Source organism: Sinocyclocheilus rhinocerous, unplaced genomic scaffold (genome assembly GCF_001515625.1).
Source record: "Sinocyclocheilus rhinocerous isolate Xijiao unplaced genomic scaffold, SAMN03320098_v1.1 scaffold942, whole genome shotgun sequence".
Taxonomy (NCBI): Eukaryota; Metazoa; Chordata; class Actinopteri; order Cypriniformes; family Cyprinidae; genus Sinocyclocheilus; species Sinocyclocheilus rhinocerous.
Genome location: NW_015627890.1, coordinates 961,706 through 979,970, shown reverse-complemented (window position 1 = coordinate 979,970; position 18,265 = coordinate 961,706). Strand labels below are relative to the sequence as shown.

Sequence of the window (18,265 nt, the reverse complement as noted above, 5' to 3'; positions counted from 1 at the left end):
GATACAATATTTTTTGGGGATTCTTTGATGACCAGAAAGCTTTAAAAGAACAGCATTTATTTGGAATAGACATTTTTACTGTCACTTTTGATAAATTGAATGCATCATTTGCATCAGTTTCCTAATTATTATTAGTATTATTAATTTCTTAAACAGTAGTGTACATTTCTAAACCCTGTATTAACGTGCTTATTTGCATGTTTACGACATTCATAATATTGATCGGACAAGTACAACATGCAACAAGTACACAACCTGTTTTAAAAATGTTTCTGTTACTATACAAATCTCATGAATATTTAATAAGGGAAACATTGTTTAGTTTCTGATTGGTTGTTTGTTGCTAAGCAACTCGCCATAACATTATAGCTCTGGCAATAGCTCACATTCATCTCTAGATTTTAGTATGTAGAGATTTATTATTAGATATGTTATATACAGTATAATATTATACTATTTAGCAAGTTTTCTGTCCCCACTGTGTTTTTGGTGTGTAAACAGCCTCCATCTGTGATTTGAGTGTGCTGACAGCGCAGGGGCCCAGGGGAGGCCCCTATAGGATTGCAGTTTTTTTGTGTCACGAGCATTGTTTGTTGAAGGGTCTTTTGTAAACAGGCCTCATTCTGTCAAGAAACACGATGCAGTAGAGGTGACCCAAAATAATTAAGATCATTTTTCTCTCGCTGTAGCTTGATGCGTCACTCCATAGAGTTCAGTGTAATAGAAGAAAGACTCTTCCCCAGCAGGCGTTAACACAACCTCTCTCTCTTTGTCTCTGGTAGATCTCCTCCACCTCTGATCCTGATCTGCCTCCTCCGGTTCCTGTCCATCCGTCTGCTCCGGGCTGCTCCATGCAGGGGACTGGCTGATCATTGGGCCGCTCTCCGGTGAGCCTGTCCAGACTGAAGCTGGGGAAGCTAAAGGTGGTGAGGCGGCAGCTGCTGCAGCGCTATGAGCACCAGCCGTTTGTCTCTTGTCTGGCCGGCCTGTACGGCTGCCAGTGGAGACGCTACCAGCGCGCCAAAGCCCAGCCGGGGGAATGCTGCTGTAGTCGGGTGAGAAAACATGATTATTACAGTGCTTAAAATCCCTCATATTGCTTTTGACACTCTTCCTTATTCTTATCTGAAGTAAATGCAGCGGCAATGGTTTACATGCAATTTTTGTTCCAAAACATAGTGAGATGTCTACTAGGGCTGTCAAATTGGCTGAAAAACTAAATTAGAATTTTTTACTTAAATATTATCAATATTCGAATTTAAAAGACATAATTTCAGTTAGGATGAAAAAAAGCTTTTGGCTTCTCTCTTGAGGCCACAAGAGGGCGCATCGAGCAAAATATTATGCATGTTTCTTCAAAGCATAATAAAATAACAATAACATAATAATAATGTTTGTAAACCATATATAATTAATAAATAGGGATGCACCGATACCACTTTTTCCAGTACTCGCCCGATACCGATACTTTTATTTTTGGTACTTGCCGATACCGAGTACCGATACCAATATTTTTATTGCATTTGTACATTTTTTAAATATTGGGTACAGAAACCAAAAGAGTATGTATAATGTTAGTTGGTTAACTTCATTTATCAAATAGATACAGTTATCACATGCTGTGGTATCGGCGGTATGTATCGGGGCATTTTAACGAGTACGAGTACGAGTACAGGAGACCAGTATCGGGCCCGATACCGATACCAGTATCGGTATCGGTGCATCCCTATTAATAAAGTTGCTTAAACAATTAAAAACAAAACCACATCATGCATGTATGTATAGTTTAATACAAAGGACCGAAAACCAATCACAAAGAGTACTTTCTACATTTAAAAACTTAAGAATGCAGTGGAATAGGGAAAACCGCCATAAAGTCTCGAGACATGTTTTTTAAAAGTTGAACTTACATTAATTTTACATAGTTTTCTAAACATGCGGCTCTCTTGTGCGAGACGCGAGTGCAGCGGTGATAGATGTCCCTCTAGAAAATGTGATAAATATGTGTTCTGTGTGAACGGCTTGGTTTCAGTTTTGACGTAAACAACATCTTGCTTGTTCTCTTTTTCTGCAATATTTTGAATGAACAACGTAGCAGCGCAGCATCTAGTGAGTTCAACTGGATAGGCTAACAAAAGCATTAAAATGCAATGACAATTACATCGTCGTCACATCTCATGCGCCACTGATAAGGCTGCCTGACGCACACCTAAAATTCGAATGCAACATATTTGCATTCGAATGTGGATTTTTATTTTAAATTCGACGATTATTCGAAATTCGAAAAAAAAATTTGACAGCCCTACGGTCTACATAGACAGCATGTTTAAGCATCATAGCACAGCATGCTTCTGGCTCTGGGCTTTATAACATTCCTTATTTTGGTTACAGTTCAAGAAATCCCAGTATGCATTGCAACGAATTCAGTAGAAGGTGGACGGAGGCAAAAATATAACATTTCATAAAATAATAAACCGTATCAATAAGAAAAATTGAGTCAAAATAAGAAAAATGACTATTTTTTTCCCTAATATTTCTGTGTGCTATGTATTTTTATGCTTAGTAGATTATCGTAACTTTATTTTAGCAATACGCATCAGTCATAACATTTATTGAGAGATGCTCCACATAAAGAGTGCTATTTCAGTTGTTTTTTCAGGGTTATTATTGTAAACTAAAACTATAAAAAAAAAAAACCTTTACTATTAATTTGTTATTTAAGCCTTTTTCCACCACAATTAAAAACAATTAATAAGGTAATTGCGACTTTTTATATCACAATTATGACTTTTTTTTTCTTGCAATTATGAGTTTACATCTCACAATTGTTTTTTTTTTGTTTCTGCCATGGAAATAACGGACTTTTTTCCTCTTAATTGGGTGTTTATAGCGCATACTTCTGACTTTATATCTTGCAGTATCTCAGAATTGCCAGAAAAAAGTCTGATCTGTGAGATATAAACTCAGAACTGTGAGGAAAAAAAAGTTGCAATTACCTTTCTGATTTTTTTTTTTATCCAGTGATGGAAACAATCTTCCATAGAATTAAAACATAATTATTTACTAAAAAACTTACTACACACAAATGAGATATTTTGGCATGCCAACTAAATTAAATCTTTTAAATTGAAGTGCTAACATTACTAACTGGAAATAAATAAAAACTACAACTGAAATGAAAATTAATTAAACCTAAATAGTGATTTAAAAAAAAAAAAAACTAAATTAAAATCTTAAACTAAAATTAAAATGAAAACTGAAAATATAAAAATAAAAACTAATTCAAAATATGAATAGAAATTATATATATATATGTGTGTGTGTGTGTGTGTGTGTGTGTATATATATGTGTGTGTGTGTATATATGTGTGTGTGTATATATATATATAACTACTATATATATAATACTAATGGCATTCAAATTCAAAAATATTTTCACTGGATTTTGTGATTTTTCTTTATCATTTGTCACTGCACTATTAATCCCTGTTACATTTTATTCATTTAGCAAAAAATCACCATGTAGTTCAAAGACATTTTGTATTTATGTATTACAGCACACTCTTTTATCTAAAGCAAATTCCATTCCATTCCATTCAAAGCATGCATTTAATAATTTCATGCATTCCCTGAGAAACAAACCCATGACCTTGGCTGTCTATTCCTATGCTACCTTGAAAATACTGGAACTTACTTCAGTAAATGCAAATCTAATGTTTAATTCGATATTGATATATTGCAATTACATCAAGATGAATAAACTCAGCGCATGCTGGTATAAAGTACACCACATGTATGAAGTACCAACATATTGGTCTCTCTCAAGGGGCTTGTTTCATCTAAATCTGTGAATATTTTCCCCTTAACCAGAATTTCTGCTGAAGCCACTCATGCTGCTCAATAGAAAGCACTATCAGAGCATTTTTCCCGTATGTGCTGATGAGTTTTCTTTAACACCGCGAGCGCAGCTCTTCATCTTCTGATGGGCTGCTTTCTAAATCGAGCTGTTTTCAGTGCCGATAAACAAGCTCCCCTTGGAGCGACTCATCTGAGTGTTAGGCGTGAGTTCGGAGGTTTGCAGTGTGAGCATCATTCATTGAGTCATTTAGAAGCGGCCTGATGACTCACTGTATGATTGCAGCATGCTGAGCCAGCTCCAAATCAACTATTTGAATTGCAAAGTTAGTATTACCCTCAAGTGTCGCCTCTGTTTCATCCTCCTCTTGTATTTTCACACTCCGTCCGCTGTGTTGAGTAATTGCATGGAGGTGTGGGTGTTCTCACGGCTCATGATGGCTCTGTTTTGCAGCTGGAGTGCAGTTGTTTTGCTCTCCTCATCGTAACGTTTATCCTGACCCTGATATTCCTGTACTTCTGGAGTGAGGCGCAGAATGACTACAACGACTTTGACTGGTGAGTGTCTCGGGATGGACAGACAGATGGATTGACATGCAATTAGACTGATGTGTCATTCATGGAAAACTGTGCCATTTGTGTGTCCATATAGCTTATTAATTATATAATTACATTGATTGATTTGATATGTAAGGCATATAAAAACATCAGACAAATTCGGAATTTGCATATCCCTATACATTTGAATGAGTTATATGAACTTGAAAAAATTCATTTTACTCTTATTCAAAGTAAAATTGCATGCATTCACTATAGCTTTTGTCTAAACAAAATTTACAATATTTTCTTTTCTTTCTATTTTGTGTGTCCCTATGGCTTATTAATTATATAATTACATTATTTAGTTAATTTGATTATACAAGGCATAGAAAAATGACAACAACAACAAAAAAATACTGTTCATTTTATATATATTTTTCAGAAATCAGAATATCAGGAATTTGCATGTCCCTATTCATCTCCATTAAATTTGAAGGGGTTATATAAAATAATTGTATTATATAAATAAAATGTCATGCATTCACTGTAGTTTGTCTACAATATATTTTTTAAAATTTTCAGATTTTTTTTTTGTTTGTCCCTGTGGGTTGTTAATTATTTAATTACATTACTTGATTGATTTGATATATAAAATAAACACCGGTATTTGGTATGAACCGGTATACCGCCCAGCACTAGTTCAGATACAAAAAGCTCCAGTCCCTTGGTTGGATGGATTAATTAATTGATTAGATTTTCTCAAGCAAAAATCCATTAAGATCTATTTCTTAAAATCTGTTGTTTATTTCCGCAGGTTTAACTTCGGGAACCTGGGCTTCTGGTTCCCGTGGTCGGTGGTGTTGTTGGTGGTCGCCGCCGCTCTCTTCACCTACATCGCCCTCCTGCTGGTGAGAACGGTGAACAGCAGCAAAGCGTTTCAGCATCAGCTTCTCCTGATGATAATGTTGTGGTGTTGATGTTGTGCAGGTCCTAGCGGTGTGCCTTCTCTCTGAAGGACAGAGGCTTTACATCCACTGGAGCCACAAGGTGATCAAAGAAACCGTCTCCTCATCATTCATCCTGCTGTCGACGCCTCGTCTCGCACATTTGTATTCATTCCATATCTGTGTTACCAGAGAAACAGCTTCATGTGATTCACAGATTGTGTTGAACCTACAATGAATAATTTTATGAAACAAGTTTTTAATACTGAAGAGAGCTTAGCTAAAAATATGCCATTTTAACTGTATTTTTGGGGCTGCTGTAATTAATAGAAATGTTTTTTCCCCCTTCTAACACAAATGTTGATTTAGTGGTTTTAGGCTCCAACATTAGCCAATTCAGAAACATTTTGTTGTGCTATAAAAAAAAATTTTATTTAAAAAAAAAAAGAAAAACAATACATTATTGTTATTTTAGGTTCATTTTAGTAATTTTGTTATTTGCTTTTTTCATTTTTATTAGTTTTTTTTTTTTTTAAGTATTTCTATTTAGTGTTTTTGTTTATTTCAGTTTTATTTTGAGTCATTTTAGTACTTCTAGTTTGTTGCCAAGACATTTTTTAAATTTAAGTTTAATTTAAGTTCTAATGTTTTTGTATTTCATTTAATAAATAGTTTTTAATAGTTTAGTTTTAGTTAACAATAACAACACTGCAGGATTGTTATGGTTAACTAAACCAAAAAAAAACAAAAAACTAATAAACATTAACTGTTTAAACATTATACATTAAACATTATCTAAATAATAACAATATATAAAACTAATTTTATTTCAGCTAGTTGCCTTGGCAACGTTTCTCATTTTTATTTTATAAACATCTTGATGTAATAAAATAACTAAAAATGAAAATGAATAAAACCTATAAATAGAAATATTACAAAATAAAAAATAATAAAAATAACAAAAACACACAACAAAATTACTAGAGAAACCTAAAAAGAACATAGTGTACATTTTAACTTTCAATATTTTTCAACCGTTATTTTTGAATGCTTTATATAAAAAAAAATAATTTTGCTCTTATTGAAAGAAAAATGTCATGTATTCAGTGTAGTTTTTGTCTAAAATATTTGAAAAATATTTTCTGATTTTTTTATTTATTAAGTGTGTCCCTTTGACTTACTTTTAACGAGAATTAATGTAAAAACAGAAAATGTAAACATGAAACTAATTCAAAATAAAAAATATAGTTTCTCAGTGATGCTAAAATGCAGCACTGCTATATTCTGTATTTTGCACAGATTGGGATCCTGGTGACTCTCACCTTCTCTATCAGTGCCACAGCTGTGCTTTCTGACTTATGGAGCAAAGAATGGACGACGCTGCTCCTTTCTTTTCAGGTGGGTTATGCGTCCCGACACAGAAAGTCATTGCAGCTTTCTGAGCAGCTTTACGTCAAGTACAATTCCTGTAATGCATTTATGTGTTTCCATTTTTGTCGAGCAGGTCACAGCACCCTTTCTTCACGTGGGCGGAGTTTCACTAATGACACTTCTGTCCTGGCCAATAGCCTTACACTTCTTTCGCATGAACAAGAGAGGTACGTGATCCTGTTCGCTGCTGGCAACAAATGAAAACACATTGTGATTCTGGTTATATCCTATTTCAGCCAGCACAGATCTAGTTGTTTTCACCAAGAAAGGTGGTTCTGGGCTGAAAAATGGGCTCTGCACCTACTAGTCTCGTACCAGGTACCCCTGACGTCAGGAGCCAGTGGTTGTGATTATGTTGTGATTATGAGGCTTAAAAAAGCTTGTTCTTTCTAAATTGATGTGACAAAACTAGATTGCTACCGTTATAATCGTCCAATATTGCACAGCATGTCGCAGTGCCACTTGCATTTAATTGACAGAACCAAACAGAAAACTCAAACAACTGTATTTTCCACATCTGTATATTTAAAAGTGTTGCAAGCGGTATCAGGCATTTTGCTAACTTTAATTTCTTATTTGAAAAAATACATAAATAAATAGGTGCAGTTTTTCCACTTTTTTTCAAAATAATTTGAATTTAATATTTAGATTTTTTTATATATATATTTCAGTTTTCATTTACATTTTAGTGATTTATAATTTTTATTAGATTTGTTTTCTATTTAGCTTTAGTTTTACACTTTTAAAAAAATAATCCATAGAAAAACAGAAAAGGTTCTAGTAATTTTCTGCCAGGACATTATATCCTATATGTTTATGGACATTTCCTTTATTGCAAAATACAGTTTTTTTTTTAGTTTTTTTTTTTTTATTGATGTACTATTATAGTTTTGTTGTTTTCAATTAGATTTTAATTTGATCATTTTTATTAGTTTTTTTAAATGTCTGTATATATGTTATAAAATTTTATTTATTAGTTTTATTTAGTTTTGGTTATTTTAATACTTCAGAATAATTGAAAATGAGAAATGTTGCCTTGGCAACTAGCTAAAATAAAATAACTAAACTTTTAAAAATTTTATTTTATTTCATTTTTACATTTATTTTGTTTAGAAATGATAATAACTGTTATTTAATGATAATAACCCTGCCCTACAACACAAAATAATGCTGATTAATTCAAAATACAGGCAAAACACCTGTGAAAAATCAATACGGAAAATTTATTTGTATTAACACAGCACATGGGGTCCTGTTTTTGGATCTTTTTTTAGAGTGTTGTAGTTTCAGTAATTCAGCTTAAACTTATTTTATTTCAGTTAGTTGCCAAGGCCATCTAATATTTATTTTTTAAATTTTATTTTAGCTTTATTTCAGTTAACAAAAAAAATTTTTTATCGATTTTTTATTGTTTTAGTTTAGTTAGCAACACTAGATAAAACGGGGCATTTTATGCATGATATTACAACAACACAAACATCTTTCAAATAACTTCAAAGCTAAATATATGCCAAATGTGTTCTGGAAACTTGGCTTGTAAACAAAAACAACGATGTCCGTGTAGGTTATATAGCTGGGTTATATAGTAACATCAGTAACATCATCAAATGGTGTCTTTTTGTTGGTATCAGTGACTCAAATCCATTCAATCTATCTTTTAACACAGTTGTTGCATCTGTCCTGTTGTTAGAGTGTGATAAAGACCAATCGCTCTGTGATGCACCACTTGTCCTTGAAAAGCATTGCTCCTGTTCTGTTCTCCTGCGTCTGGCTGATGTTCAGCTGAGTCACGTCTGCGTCTGCGTCTCTCTCTCTCTCGCCGCTCTTAATGAAGGCGTGACGAACGAGGCAGGAAGACAAATGCAGGACAGAGGTTGAACTCACAGCAGCTGTGTGATGCTCGCCTCCATCCAGAGACCGGCCCTTTGTCCCGGCATCCCTCTCTCACAAAGACATCGTCTCTCTCTGTCGCTGAAATGAGCCGTGCCAGTGTAGAGATGACATAAACATGCATCAGGCTCTCAGCGGCTGCTGCGCTTTCTAATTGGGCCTGTCAGTGCGCGGTTATCTTTCTGTAATTCTCATGTTTGTTCAGGCTGCTAAATGATTGTTGTGGCTTTGGCAGAGATGATTTTTTTCTAATTGGCAATGAAGAGGGTGGCTTAGTGAATTTGGTTATGATGGGGAATATGTTGACCCAATTTTGGACCGATCTGAAAATCTGAAACTTTTGAAACTGATGGTTGTATAAGCTCAGCTTCAGTTATATATACGCTCCAAAAAAATCTGCAAAAATAGGGCACAATGTACTGTATTAATATGAAGGAATTTTCCGTATTGATTTTTTTGTAGGTGTTTTACCTGTATTTTGAATTGGATTGCTTTAGTTCATGGAAATATCTGCAAAATGAATGGACAGAATGTCCTGACAGAAAATGACCAGTACATTTTCCTTTCTTTTTTTTTTCTCTTTTTTTTTATATATATATATACTGTGTGTGTGTATGTGTGTATATTTGGTAAAAGCTAGTACAAGTTTAAAAAAAAAAAAGTAGCTTTTTTTGGACAGAAAATCAGATGTTCAGATGAATTCAGTTCAAGATGTGAGCTAAAATGTATATGAAACTTTAAACTGTTGGTGGCACTAGACTGACTCCAAAATTGTCACCAGCAATATTGAGACCTTCCCTAATTAGTGTACAAAACAGTTCCACTAGCTACGACAGTCTCCCTCCTAAAATGAAGACAACCAGCTGATGAAATAGTTGCCTAATGTTCTATTTACATTTAACGTTCCTATGTGCTAAATTATAAAGGTGCAATGTGTTTTTATGATGGTTGGATGTGTTTTACACTTTCATTAATTGAGGTTTTACACACATTCATTGAGTATTGTGTGTGTGTGTGTTTCAGTGAGGCAGGTGGCTATCCTCAGCTTGTTCCTGGCGGTTCTCTTCGCCCTGTATCTGGTGCCATTGGGCATGTATTCGCCCTGCATCAAAGAGAAGGGCACACTGGGGCCAGCGCCCACCCTCATCGGGCACAGAGGAGCGCCCATGGTCTGCTATTTTTACCTCATGATATTTGTGCAATATTAATTGAACACACATGGATTGTATGTGGGCTTATGTCAGCATGCCCTTTAAAATCAGTGTCTGCTTGACTTCACTTTCAAAACTAAACTGGACTTTGTTTCCTTCTAATTTGAATTTATTTTTTTTGCGTCTTGTGTTTGACCTTTAATGGAAATATTAAACATTTAAATACGATTACAAGGGTTAAGACTCAAAATGGTTGTCAGCAGGTTTGATGTTGTTGATTTGAACAGCTTGCACCAGAAAATACCCAGATGTCCTTTGAGAAGGCTGTAGAAGCGGGAGGAGATGGACTGGAGACAGACGTCACAATCAGGTGGGCATCTTCATCCATTCCTACTTGCTGTACTGCATAAAAGCATTTTAAAGTACTGAAACGTGCTTCTTTCATAGTCACAGTAAAGGCATTTCTGTAGCTCTACAGTAGACCATTGGTGCCTGCAATGCCAGTGGTCATGGGTTTGTTTCTCTGAGAATGCAGCTGATGAAATGTGTACCTTGAATGCAGTGTATATTGCTTTGGAGAAAAGCATCTGCCAAATGCATAAATGTATAAGTAATAAGCACTTTTGTTATGTATACTGCAAATATATATAGTATATTATAAGAGACCTCATTTTGGCCCATTTCTAAGGCAGCATGCTTCACAGAAATGCAATCCCAGAATACATTGCAAGAAACAATCCAAATTTATTCACAATAGTGAGAGAAATGGCAATTCTAAATATACTTAGATTTGAAATTCAATTACAGTTGATTTGATACTGCCAATCGGTAAAAATGGTTAAAAACTAAATATAATTTTTTTTTTAATGCTTACTAGAGTATCATAATGTTATCTTCACAACTAACTGAAAACTCTGTTGGAATCAGTGTTATTATAATTAACTAAAACTAAAATTCTATTTTAAAGAATTGTTACTTGCAATAAAATAAACGTTAACTGAAATAAAATATAAGTATTTTATTTATATTGTTTTTAATAAAATGAATATAAATGAATTCAAAATAATTAATATAAAATTATCAAATCTTAACCAAGTAAAAAGTCAAGAAAAAAAATCATTCAAAATAACTGTAAATATGTGCAATGCATTGCGTATACAGTATCCAATGCCTTGGTCTCTGATTGACATTTTTGCAAATATAGAAGGCCAAAAAACAAAACTTTATTGGATTCAGTGTTGTTATAGTTAACTAATACTAAAATTATTTTAAAAAAAATTTGTTGAAATGAAATATTAACCTAAAAGAAACAAAGCAAAACGTATTTTATTTTAGCTATTTATTTTTAGACAAACAGCCATTTTACTAAAATGTTAACTAATAAAAGTGAAAACAATATGAAATCGAATTCAAAAACTAAGTATAACAAAAAACTACAGTATATCAATAATACTAAAATAACAATGATTGGACTCAATTGTGAGTCGCTTCTCTTGTGTACTACACATACTGTATGTGTTGTGCTGAGTTTCTGCCTGTCTTTCAGATCAGTCAATTATACGGTTTCATTCAACATTATGATGCAGCCTTAGAAATAAAGCTGCCTATGTAGACAGCAGAGCTAATGTTGACGGTACACAAAGTCCCCGGCCTGAATTCTCATTCTCTGCTCTGTGAATGAGTGGATTTCTGTGATCTTCCGCTTCAAGTGCACCATTAAACCGTCAATGGGCCGCTCATTCAGCAGGTCATTTCCTCTGGACAAAGGTCTGCTGTAACCCAGAGCAGATGCTAACGGCTCCTTGATGAGTCACTGCTCTCAGGTTAAGATGATTGCATGAAGCTGCGGGAAGCTCCCTAGGAAGCATGGATGAAGATGAGTGAGCGTGCCGTCTATTTGCAGCCTGTATTACACAGGTTTGATGACTCTACACTGTTATCAGCGCATGTTCTCAGGAAAGCCCTGCTGGATCTGGAGCATCATCTTTAGTGTTCACTACACAAAACCAATGCATTTTGTGCAGCCAGTTTCAAGAGAATAAAAAACAAAACAAAAAAAAAACAGCTATTTACTCAAGAATGGTTTTACAGAAAGTGCTTGGCGTTTTATGAATGAGACCTGCTGACCCAATCATGGATTATTTGTGATATAACAACCTCTGACCCCGTTCACAATTATAGATCCGTGTCAGGTGTGGACTGAAACTGGGTTAATCTGGCTGACAGAATTAGCGAACACCTCATTTTATGTGTTTGACCACATTTTCATTTGGAAAGTGACAGATGTAGGTTATTAGTTCAATCGGGTGAATATTTTCCTGCATGCGTTGACCTAAATGAAATATAACAAAAAGTAAAAACAAGTTTTCTGTGTAAGGGTAAAATAGGAAAGCAGTACACAGCATTTTAGACCTTTTTTATATACAGTATTAGTGGAACAGATACAGAGAATTACATTTATAAGGCCCACGAAATACTTCCCATGATTATACAAATCAGTGCTGTTATTGTTAACAAAAAAGAAACTAAAATTATATTTTTTGTTAATTGAAATAAAGCTGAAATAAAATATAAATATTAGATGAACAACTTAAAAATTAAAATGAGACACATGTTGCCTTGGCAACTAAATAAATTAAAATAAGTAGAACTTAAAGTACTAAAATTACTAAAAGTGAAACTGAAATAAAGATAAATATAAATAGTCAAAATATTAATAAAATGACAGAAGCACAAATGAAAATGAAAACTGAAAATACAAAATAAAAACTAATTCAAAACTTTTTTTCATATTTTGGAAGAAGCTTAAATTAAAGTACTAAAATTATTAAAACTGAAATAAAAAATAAAGATGAATATAAATATTAAACATAAAATGACAAGCACATAATGAAAAAATTCAAATGTTAATACAATTGTATATGAACATTACAAACATTTTTACTTGTTTGTTTGCTTTGTTTTTAATAAATACTATAAAATAGTTTTATATATATGTATTTTGGAAGTAAAAATCAAACAAATTTTTCAAACCTTGGCAACGAACTGAAATGAAAGGAGTTGATCTTAAAGTACTAAAATTACTAAAACTGAAATGGAAATAAAGAAATATAAATAGCACATAAAAAATTAAAACCGAAAACTATAATTGCATATAAATAGTGCAAAAATAACCAAATACAAAAACGTACTTTGAGTTGTATTTGTTTCTTCGTTTCGTTTGTTTATAATTAAATACTTAATAATTTTTCATTTTTTTAGAAGTACAAATCAAACTGAACTGAATTTCATAGCATGCAGAAACAGCTGCCATCCTGTTTGAGAGTGCTTAAATATTCACACTATATTTCTCTCTCTGCAGTTATGATGGCGTCCCGTTCCTGATGCATGACAGCACCCTGAGGAGGACGACCAATGTGCATGAGGTGTTCCCCAACCGGACGGACGCGCCGGCGGCCATGTTCACCTGGGATGAGCTGGAGATGCTCAGCGCTGGATCCTGGTTTCTTCAAGTAATGATCCAGAACCTTGGGTTCCTGTTCATCAACTAGCAGTGATATAAAAATATTGATGGCTATGTGCATAATTCAATACTTGCTTATTGAATACTGCTAGCATATGCTGTATACCGCCTACATTCAAGTGTCATCCAGTTTCCTTCTTGGCTATTTTGCATTTTTTTAATATATTTTTTTATATAAATAATATGAAATAATAATATAATTAATGTAAAATTTGCTGTGAATATGTGCAATGCAGTATTAAATGCCATGTACTCTAATGCACAGTTTAGCAAAAATAGAAAGCTGAAAACTGCATTTATTCATAATTTATTGGCTAATTGACGTGTTTTATTTGCAGTCCAATAACTGGTGGTTTTTGTTGTTTAATTTTAGAGAAAGTATTATTACTGATTATATATGTTTTACTTCAAAGCTGGTTATTATAATATGTTCTGATGTTCTTTCCAGCGTTTTCCTATTATTCTCTCAGGATAATTATACATAATAGAATCCATTTATCAGAGAACACACAGAATGGACTTGTGTTTTTAGAGAAATCACTCAAATTTGTGGTGTTCAAAACAGATTAGAAACAAACAGAGACCCATTATGGTTTCTAAAAACCCATCGTTCTATAATAAAAATAATGCAGTGAACATCCATATATGCTTTGGTTCTTGGCCTCTTAATTAACCTCAGAATCCCTCTGAAATCCTTGCATGGAATCACTTGGGATTAAAGGATTCTGGCTGGAATTAGGCTTTGCCAGAGGAAGCGTGCGTCATGTTCCTGCTACTAAAACACGTACAGTACGACTGCGCCGATGCTCAACCTCTCCCAGTTTACAGTTCAAATCAGAGTTATTCAGGGCTGTGATGAAGTAAAAGGCTTGTGGATTGTAGTTGAGTTTTACCATGTACCATATAAAATAAACTTGTCAGACGGCATGCCTTATTAAAGAGGGTGCCTGCAAAATATTTATTATGATTACTATTATAAAACAATTTATATTACGTAAACAAACTTTTATTTTGGATGCGATTAATCGTTTGACAGCACTAAAATTTACTGTAAAATAATAATAATAGTAATATAAATTAATATTTTAACTATAATTATAAAAATTAAGACATTACTGTTGTGAACCATAATTGCACTGTAAAATATTTATTTATTATTATTTTTAACTAATTATAAAAATGAAACATTAGTATTTTAAATTTAAAATTGTACTGTAAAATAAAAATGAATATTTGATAATTGTATGTTTATGTCTAAAATTCTTCTCTTTTAAATACTGAAATCCTCAGTCTTTTATTTTGGTGGAATGGCCTTCTGCTGAAATGCTGTGAACGTCTGACCACAAAAATGATGCGAATGTGTAAATAAAGTAAACCTAGCGCAAGTTGTGTTCTCAAATGCATGTTAAACTCGCAGAGATGGAGTTCAGTGAATTTACTGTGAACCGAAAAGATCTGAGACAGCCTTTGATTTGATAATCACACTAAGCTATATCGCAACGAATTTTACTTTATTTTACAGTCTGTATTAGCTTTTCATTAACTTACGAACCCCCGTTTGAGAAACCGTGCCTTATTAATTTGGCAGCTAAAACTCAAATCAAATCCTTGCTTTTCTTCCTCTCAGAGGGATCCTTTCAGCACGGCCTCTTCTCTCGATGTAGACGAGAAGGTTCGGGTCCAGAACCAGACGGTACCCACCCTGAAGGAGTTCCTGAATCTGGCTGCCCAGCATGAGAGGCTGGTGATCTTTGACCTCAGACGCCCACCCCGAGGACACCCGTACAGAGACGCGTGGATCACACGCACCCTGGAGGTCATACACAACGAGTCCTCCATTAACTCCAGCCAGGTAGTTCAGCAACAGCAGCTGGATGCTGACGGTTTCTTCTAGCCGTAATAATAATATGTGACCCTGGAGCACAAAAGCAGTCTTAAGTCGCTGGGGTATATTTGTAGCAATAGCCAAAAATACATTGTATGGGTCAAAATTATTGATTTTTCTTTAATGCCAAAAATCATTAGGATATTAAGTAAAGATCATGTTCCGTGAAGATATTTTGTAAATTTCCTACCGTAATTATATCAAAACTTAATTTTTGATTAGTAATATGCATTGCTAAGAACTTCATTTGGACAACTTTAAAGGCGATTTTCTCAATATTTTGATTTTTTTTTCACCCTCAGATTCCAGATTTTCAAATAGTTGTATCTCGGACAAATATTGTCCTATCCTAACAAACCATACATCAACGGAAAGCTTATTTATTCAGATTTCAGATTACGTATAAATCTCAATTTCAAAAAATTGACCCTTAAGATTGGTTTTGTGGTCCAGGGTCACATATATAATATACATGTAGCCTTGTGGCATTATGCCTTCCTATTTTAAACTGTTGTGTAAAACAGGAGCTGGATCAGCGGCTGAAGAGGCATGATATGGTGTTTTTGGCCTGTTTTGTCGTAGGTGCTGTGGCTGCCGGCCGATCAGAGGAGTCTGGTGCAGGAGCTGGACCCGGAGCTGCAGCAGACGTCTGGAGATCACGCCTCCTTAGAGGAGCTGCAGGAGGAGCACATCGTCCGACTCAACCTCCATTACAGCTACATGTCACAGGAGCAGATCAGGTACGTCAGAGAGCGGCTCTACCACTCCAATCAAACTACACTGACTCTGCTGGATTTATAGCGAGTGATTGCTGCGTCTGCTCACAGCTGTTTTCAAGTGGCAGGTTTTAATGGCATATTATTTGATTTCAGTGATATTATTTCATAATAACAATAATAATAAAATATTACATAATTATTTTTATTATATTACGTATATCATATGATATATTAATACATTATAAATATAAATATTATTTATAATTATTAATAATAAATAAGCAAATATTATTACATATATGTTAAATGTGTAAATCTAGAACATAAATGTGTGTGTGTATATGTGTGTGTATGAGAAAGTAAAAATGCACAAAGTTTCCTGTAAGGGGTAGGTTTAGGTGTAGGGTTGGTGTAGGGCAATAGCACATACAGTTTGTACAGTATAAAAACCATTACGCCTATGGAATGTCCCCACAATTCACAAACAAACGTACGTGTGTGTGTATGTGTGTGTGTGTTTTAACTGGCACTGTTAAATGAAGCCCCATTTTTACCTGGAAGACACAAATTAACTTTCATATCAGACTTTTTGTCTTCTATTGAAGTATTCCGACTTATTGCAGAGAAGAGCCTTTGCAATTAAAGTGTGAAACTTCATAATGTCTCTTTAACGGCCCAATAATGTCTCACCAGATTGTGTTTCTGATTTCAGAAAGTACTCCTCTGTGAACGTCAGCACTAACCTGTATGTGGTCAGTCAGCCGTGGTTATATTCGCTGGCGTGGTGCGCAGGCGTTCATTCAGTCACTACAAACGCCCTGCACATCCTCAAGAAACTGCAGCGCCCCATGTTCCTCATGGTGAGTCCGGATCACAAATATCACACGTCTACAGAAGAGACAATCACGGTTCTCTCTTCCTCACGCAGACTCCAGATGAATACAGTCTGATGTGGATCCTGACGGATATCCTCTCTGCTTTCCTCATCACAGCTGTTTTCATATTCCACTGGTGAGTTCTGCTTCAACTAACCAGATACTAACCTGCTGCTGCAGTGCCACCCTCCTGTAGAGTTTAGTTTTTAAACTAAAGACCTTTCAGATCTAATCTGCGTAATATCTAATACCTATTTAAGTAGAATGCATGATTAGAATTGCATCAATTGCATTGAATCCCAAATCATAGTTTATTAGGTTAATCTGAATTTTCTAATATTTTATGTGCAGAATTTTATTCAAAAGCATGTTAATCTTGTCCAATGTTCTCCTTCAAACTTTCAAATTGAATGCTTAGAAAGTAAACATGGCAACATTGTTTGTTGTAATAATGTGATGGCTTGAGCATGTGATGTTTCGTCCTGTAGGTGGCGTGAGCGAGGTTTGCCGTTCTGGTCGGGCAGTAGACAGGTGAATGAGAACGGACCGTACAGCAAGTTCAGGACGGGTAAGTTGTTGATGTTTGGCTGTGAATCGCTCATTGCTCATGTTTTTGGCGTGTCGTCCTGCATGTGTCGTCCAGATCGCTGGCTGTTTTCAGAATGGCAGACTGTCACACTACTGCTGCCAAATCTGCAGTTTACAACAGATTACACTGCACTCGTGATGTAATGTGCTCAATCCAAACACGCTTTTTAGCATCTAATCATTGACCAGTTATTTGATCGAACAACAAAAATATAAGATTTTTTCACAAAACTGGAATTAAAATGCAAAATAACTTGGATGCATACATAACACATGGAACAAGGTCATAGTAGTGGCATACAATATTTATTATTGCATACTTTTACATACTGGTGTGTAAAACATAGTACACAGTATTATATTATGCAATAAACTTTTCCATTCTGAACACAGCCATTGAGAATTTTTTTTGTATGTTTATGTGTGTGTTTTAGTTAATTGTATCTTTATAGGCATCGTAAATAATATATTTTATTTATTTATTAAACGGTGTCTATAAACATACTATTTTATATGTGACAGATTTTTCGTCAACAATCCCAGAAGCCCTTGTTGTTTAGTGTCCTGTGAGCCCGTCACTTGCATGTTTGCATGTCTCTGTGTGCTGTAGAAGCGTCAGAGGTCCACGGCATCCGCTGGAACCCTCTGTTCTTTGACGGGCCGACACTGTCCCGGGACCTCGACCTCCCCCTGCATGTTCCCCCTATGCATGGCTTCCCCGTCCCCATCTGACCCTCCATCACTCTCATTATGAGCCGCTCTCATCTCTCTCTGTCCGTCCGGCAGAGCTGAGCGACGTCTGGTCCATCTCCAGCATCAGCGTCCGCGGAGAGACTCAGAGCTCGCCCCTCACACCCAACCTGC

The 18,265-nt window shown here is 34.8% G+C and overlaps 1 protein-coding gene across 1 annotated transcript; it reads left to right on the top strand.

Annotated features, from left to right (window-relative positions):
- Window positions 1-872: 872 nt before the first annotated feature.
- gdpd4a (glycerophosphodiester phosphodiesterase domain containing 4a) lies at window positions 873-18,265 on the top strand (the record flags this gene model as incomplete). The annotated part of the gene is made up of 15 exons (XM_016547462.1): window positions 873-1,055; window positions 4,310-4,413; window positions 5,210-5,303; window positions 5,383-5,442; window positions 6,639-6,737; window positions 6,844-6,937; window positions 9,684-9,829; window positions 10,099-10,181; window positions 13,173-13,323; window positions 14,962-15,186; window positions 15,802-15,959; window positions 16,651-16,798; window positions 16,867-16,949; window positions 17,302-17,381; window positions 18,012-18,265. Coding segments are annotated over 15 exons (1,830 nt in total), but the record flags the coding sequence as incomplete, so codon positions are not given.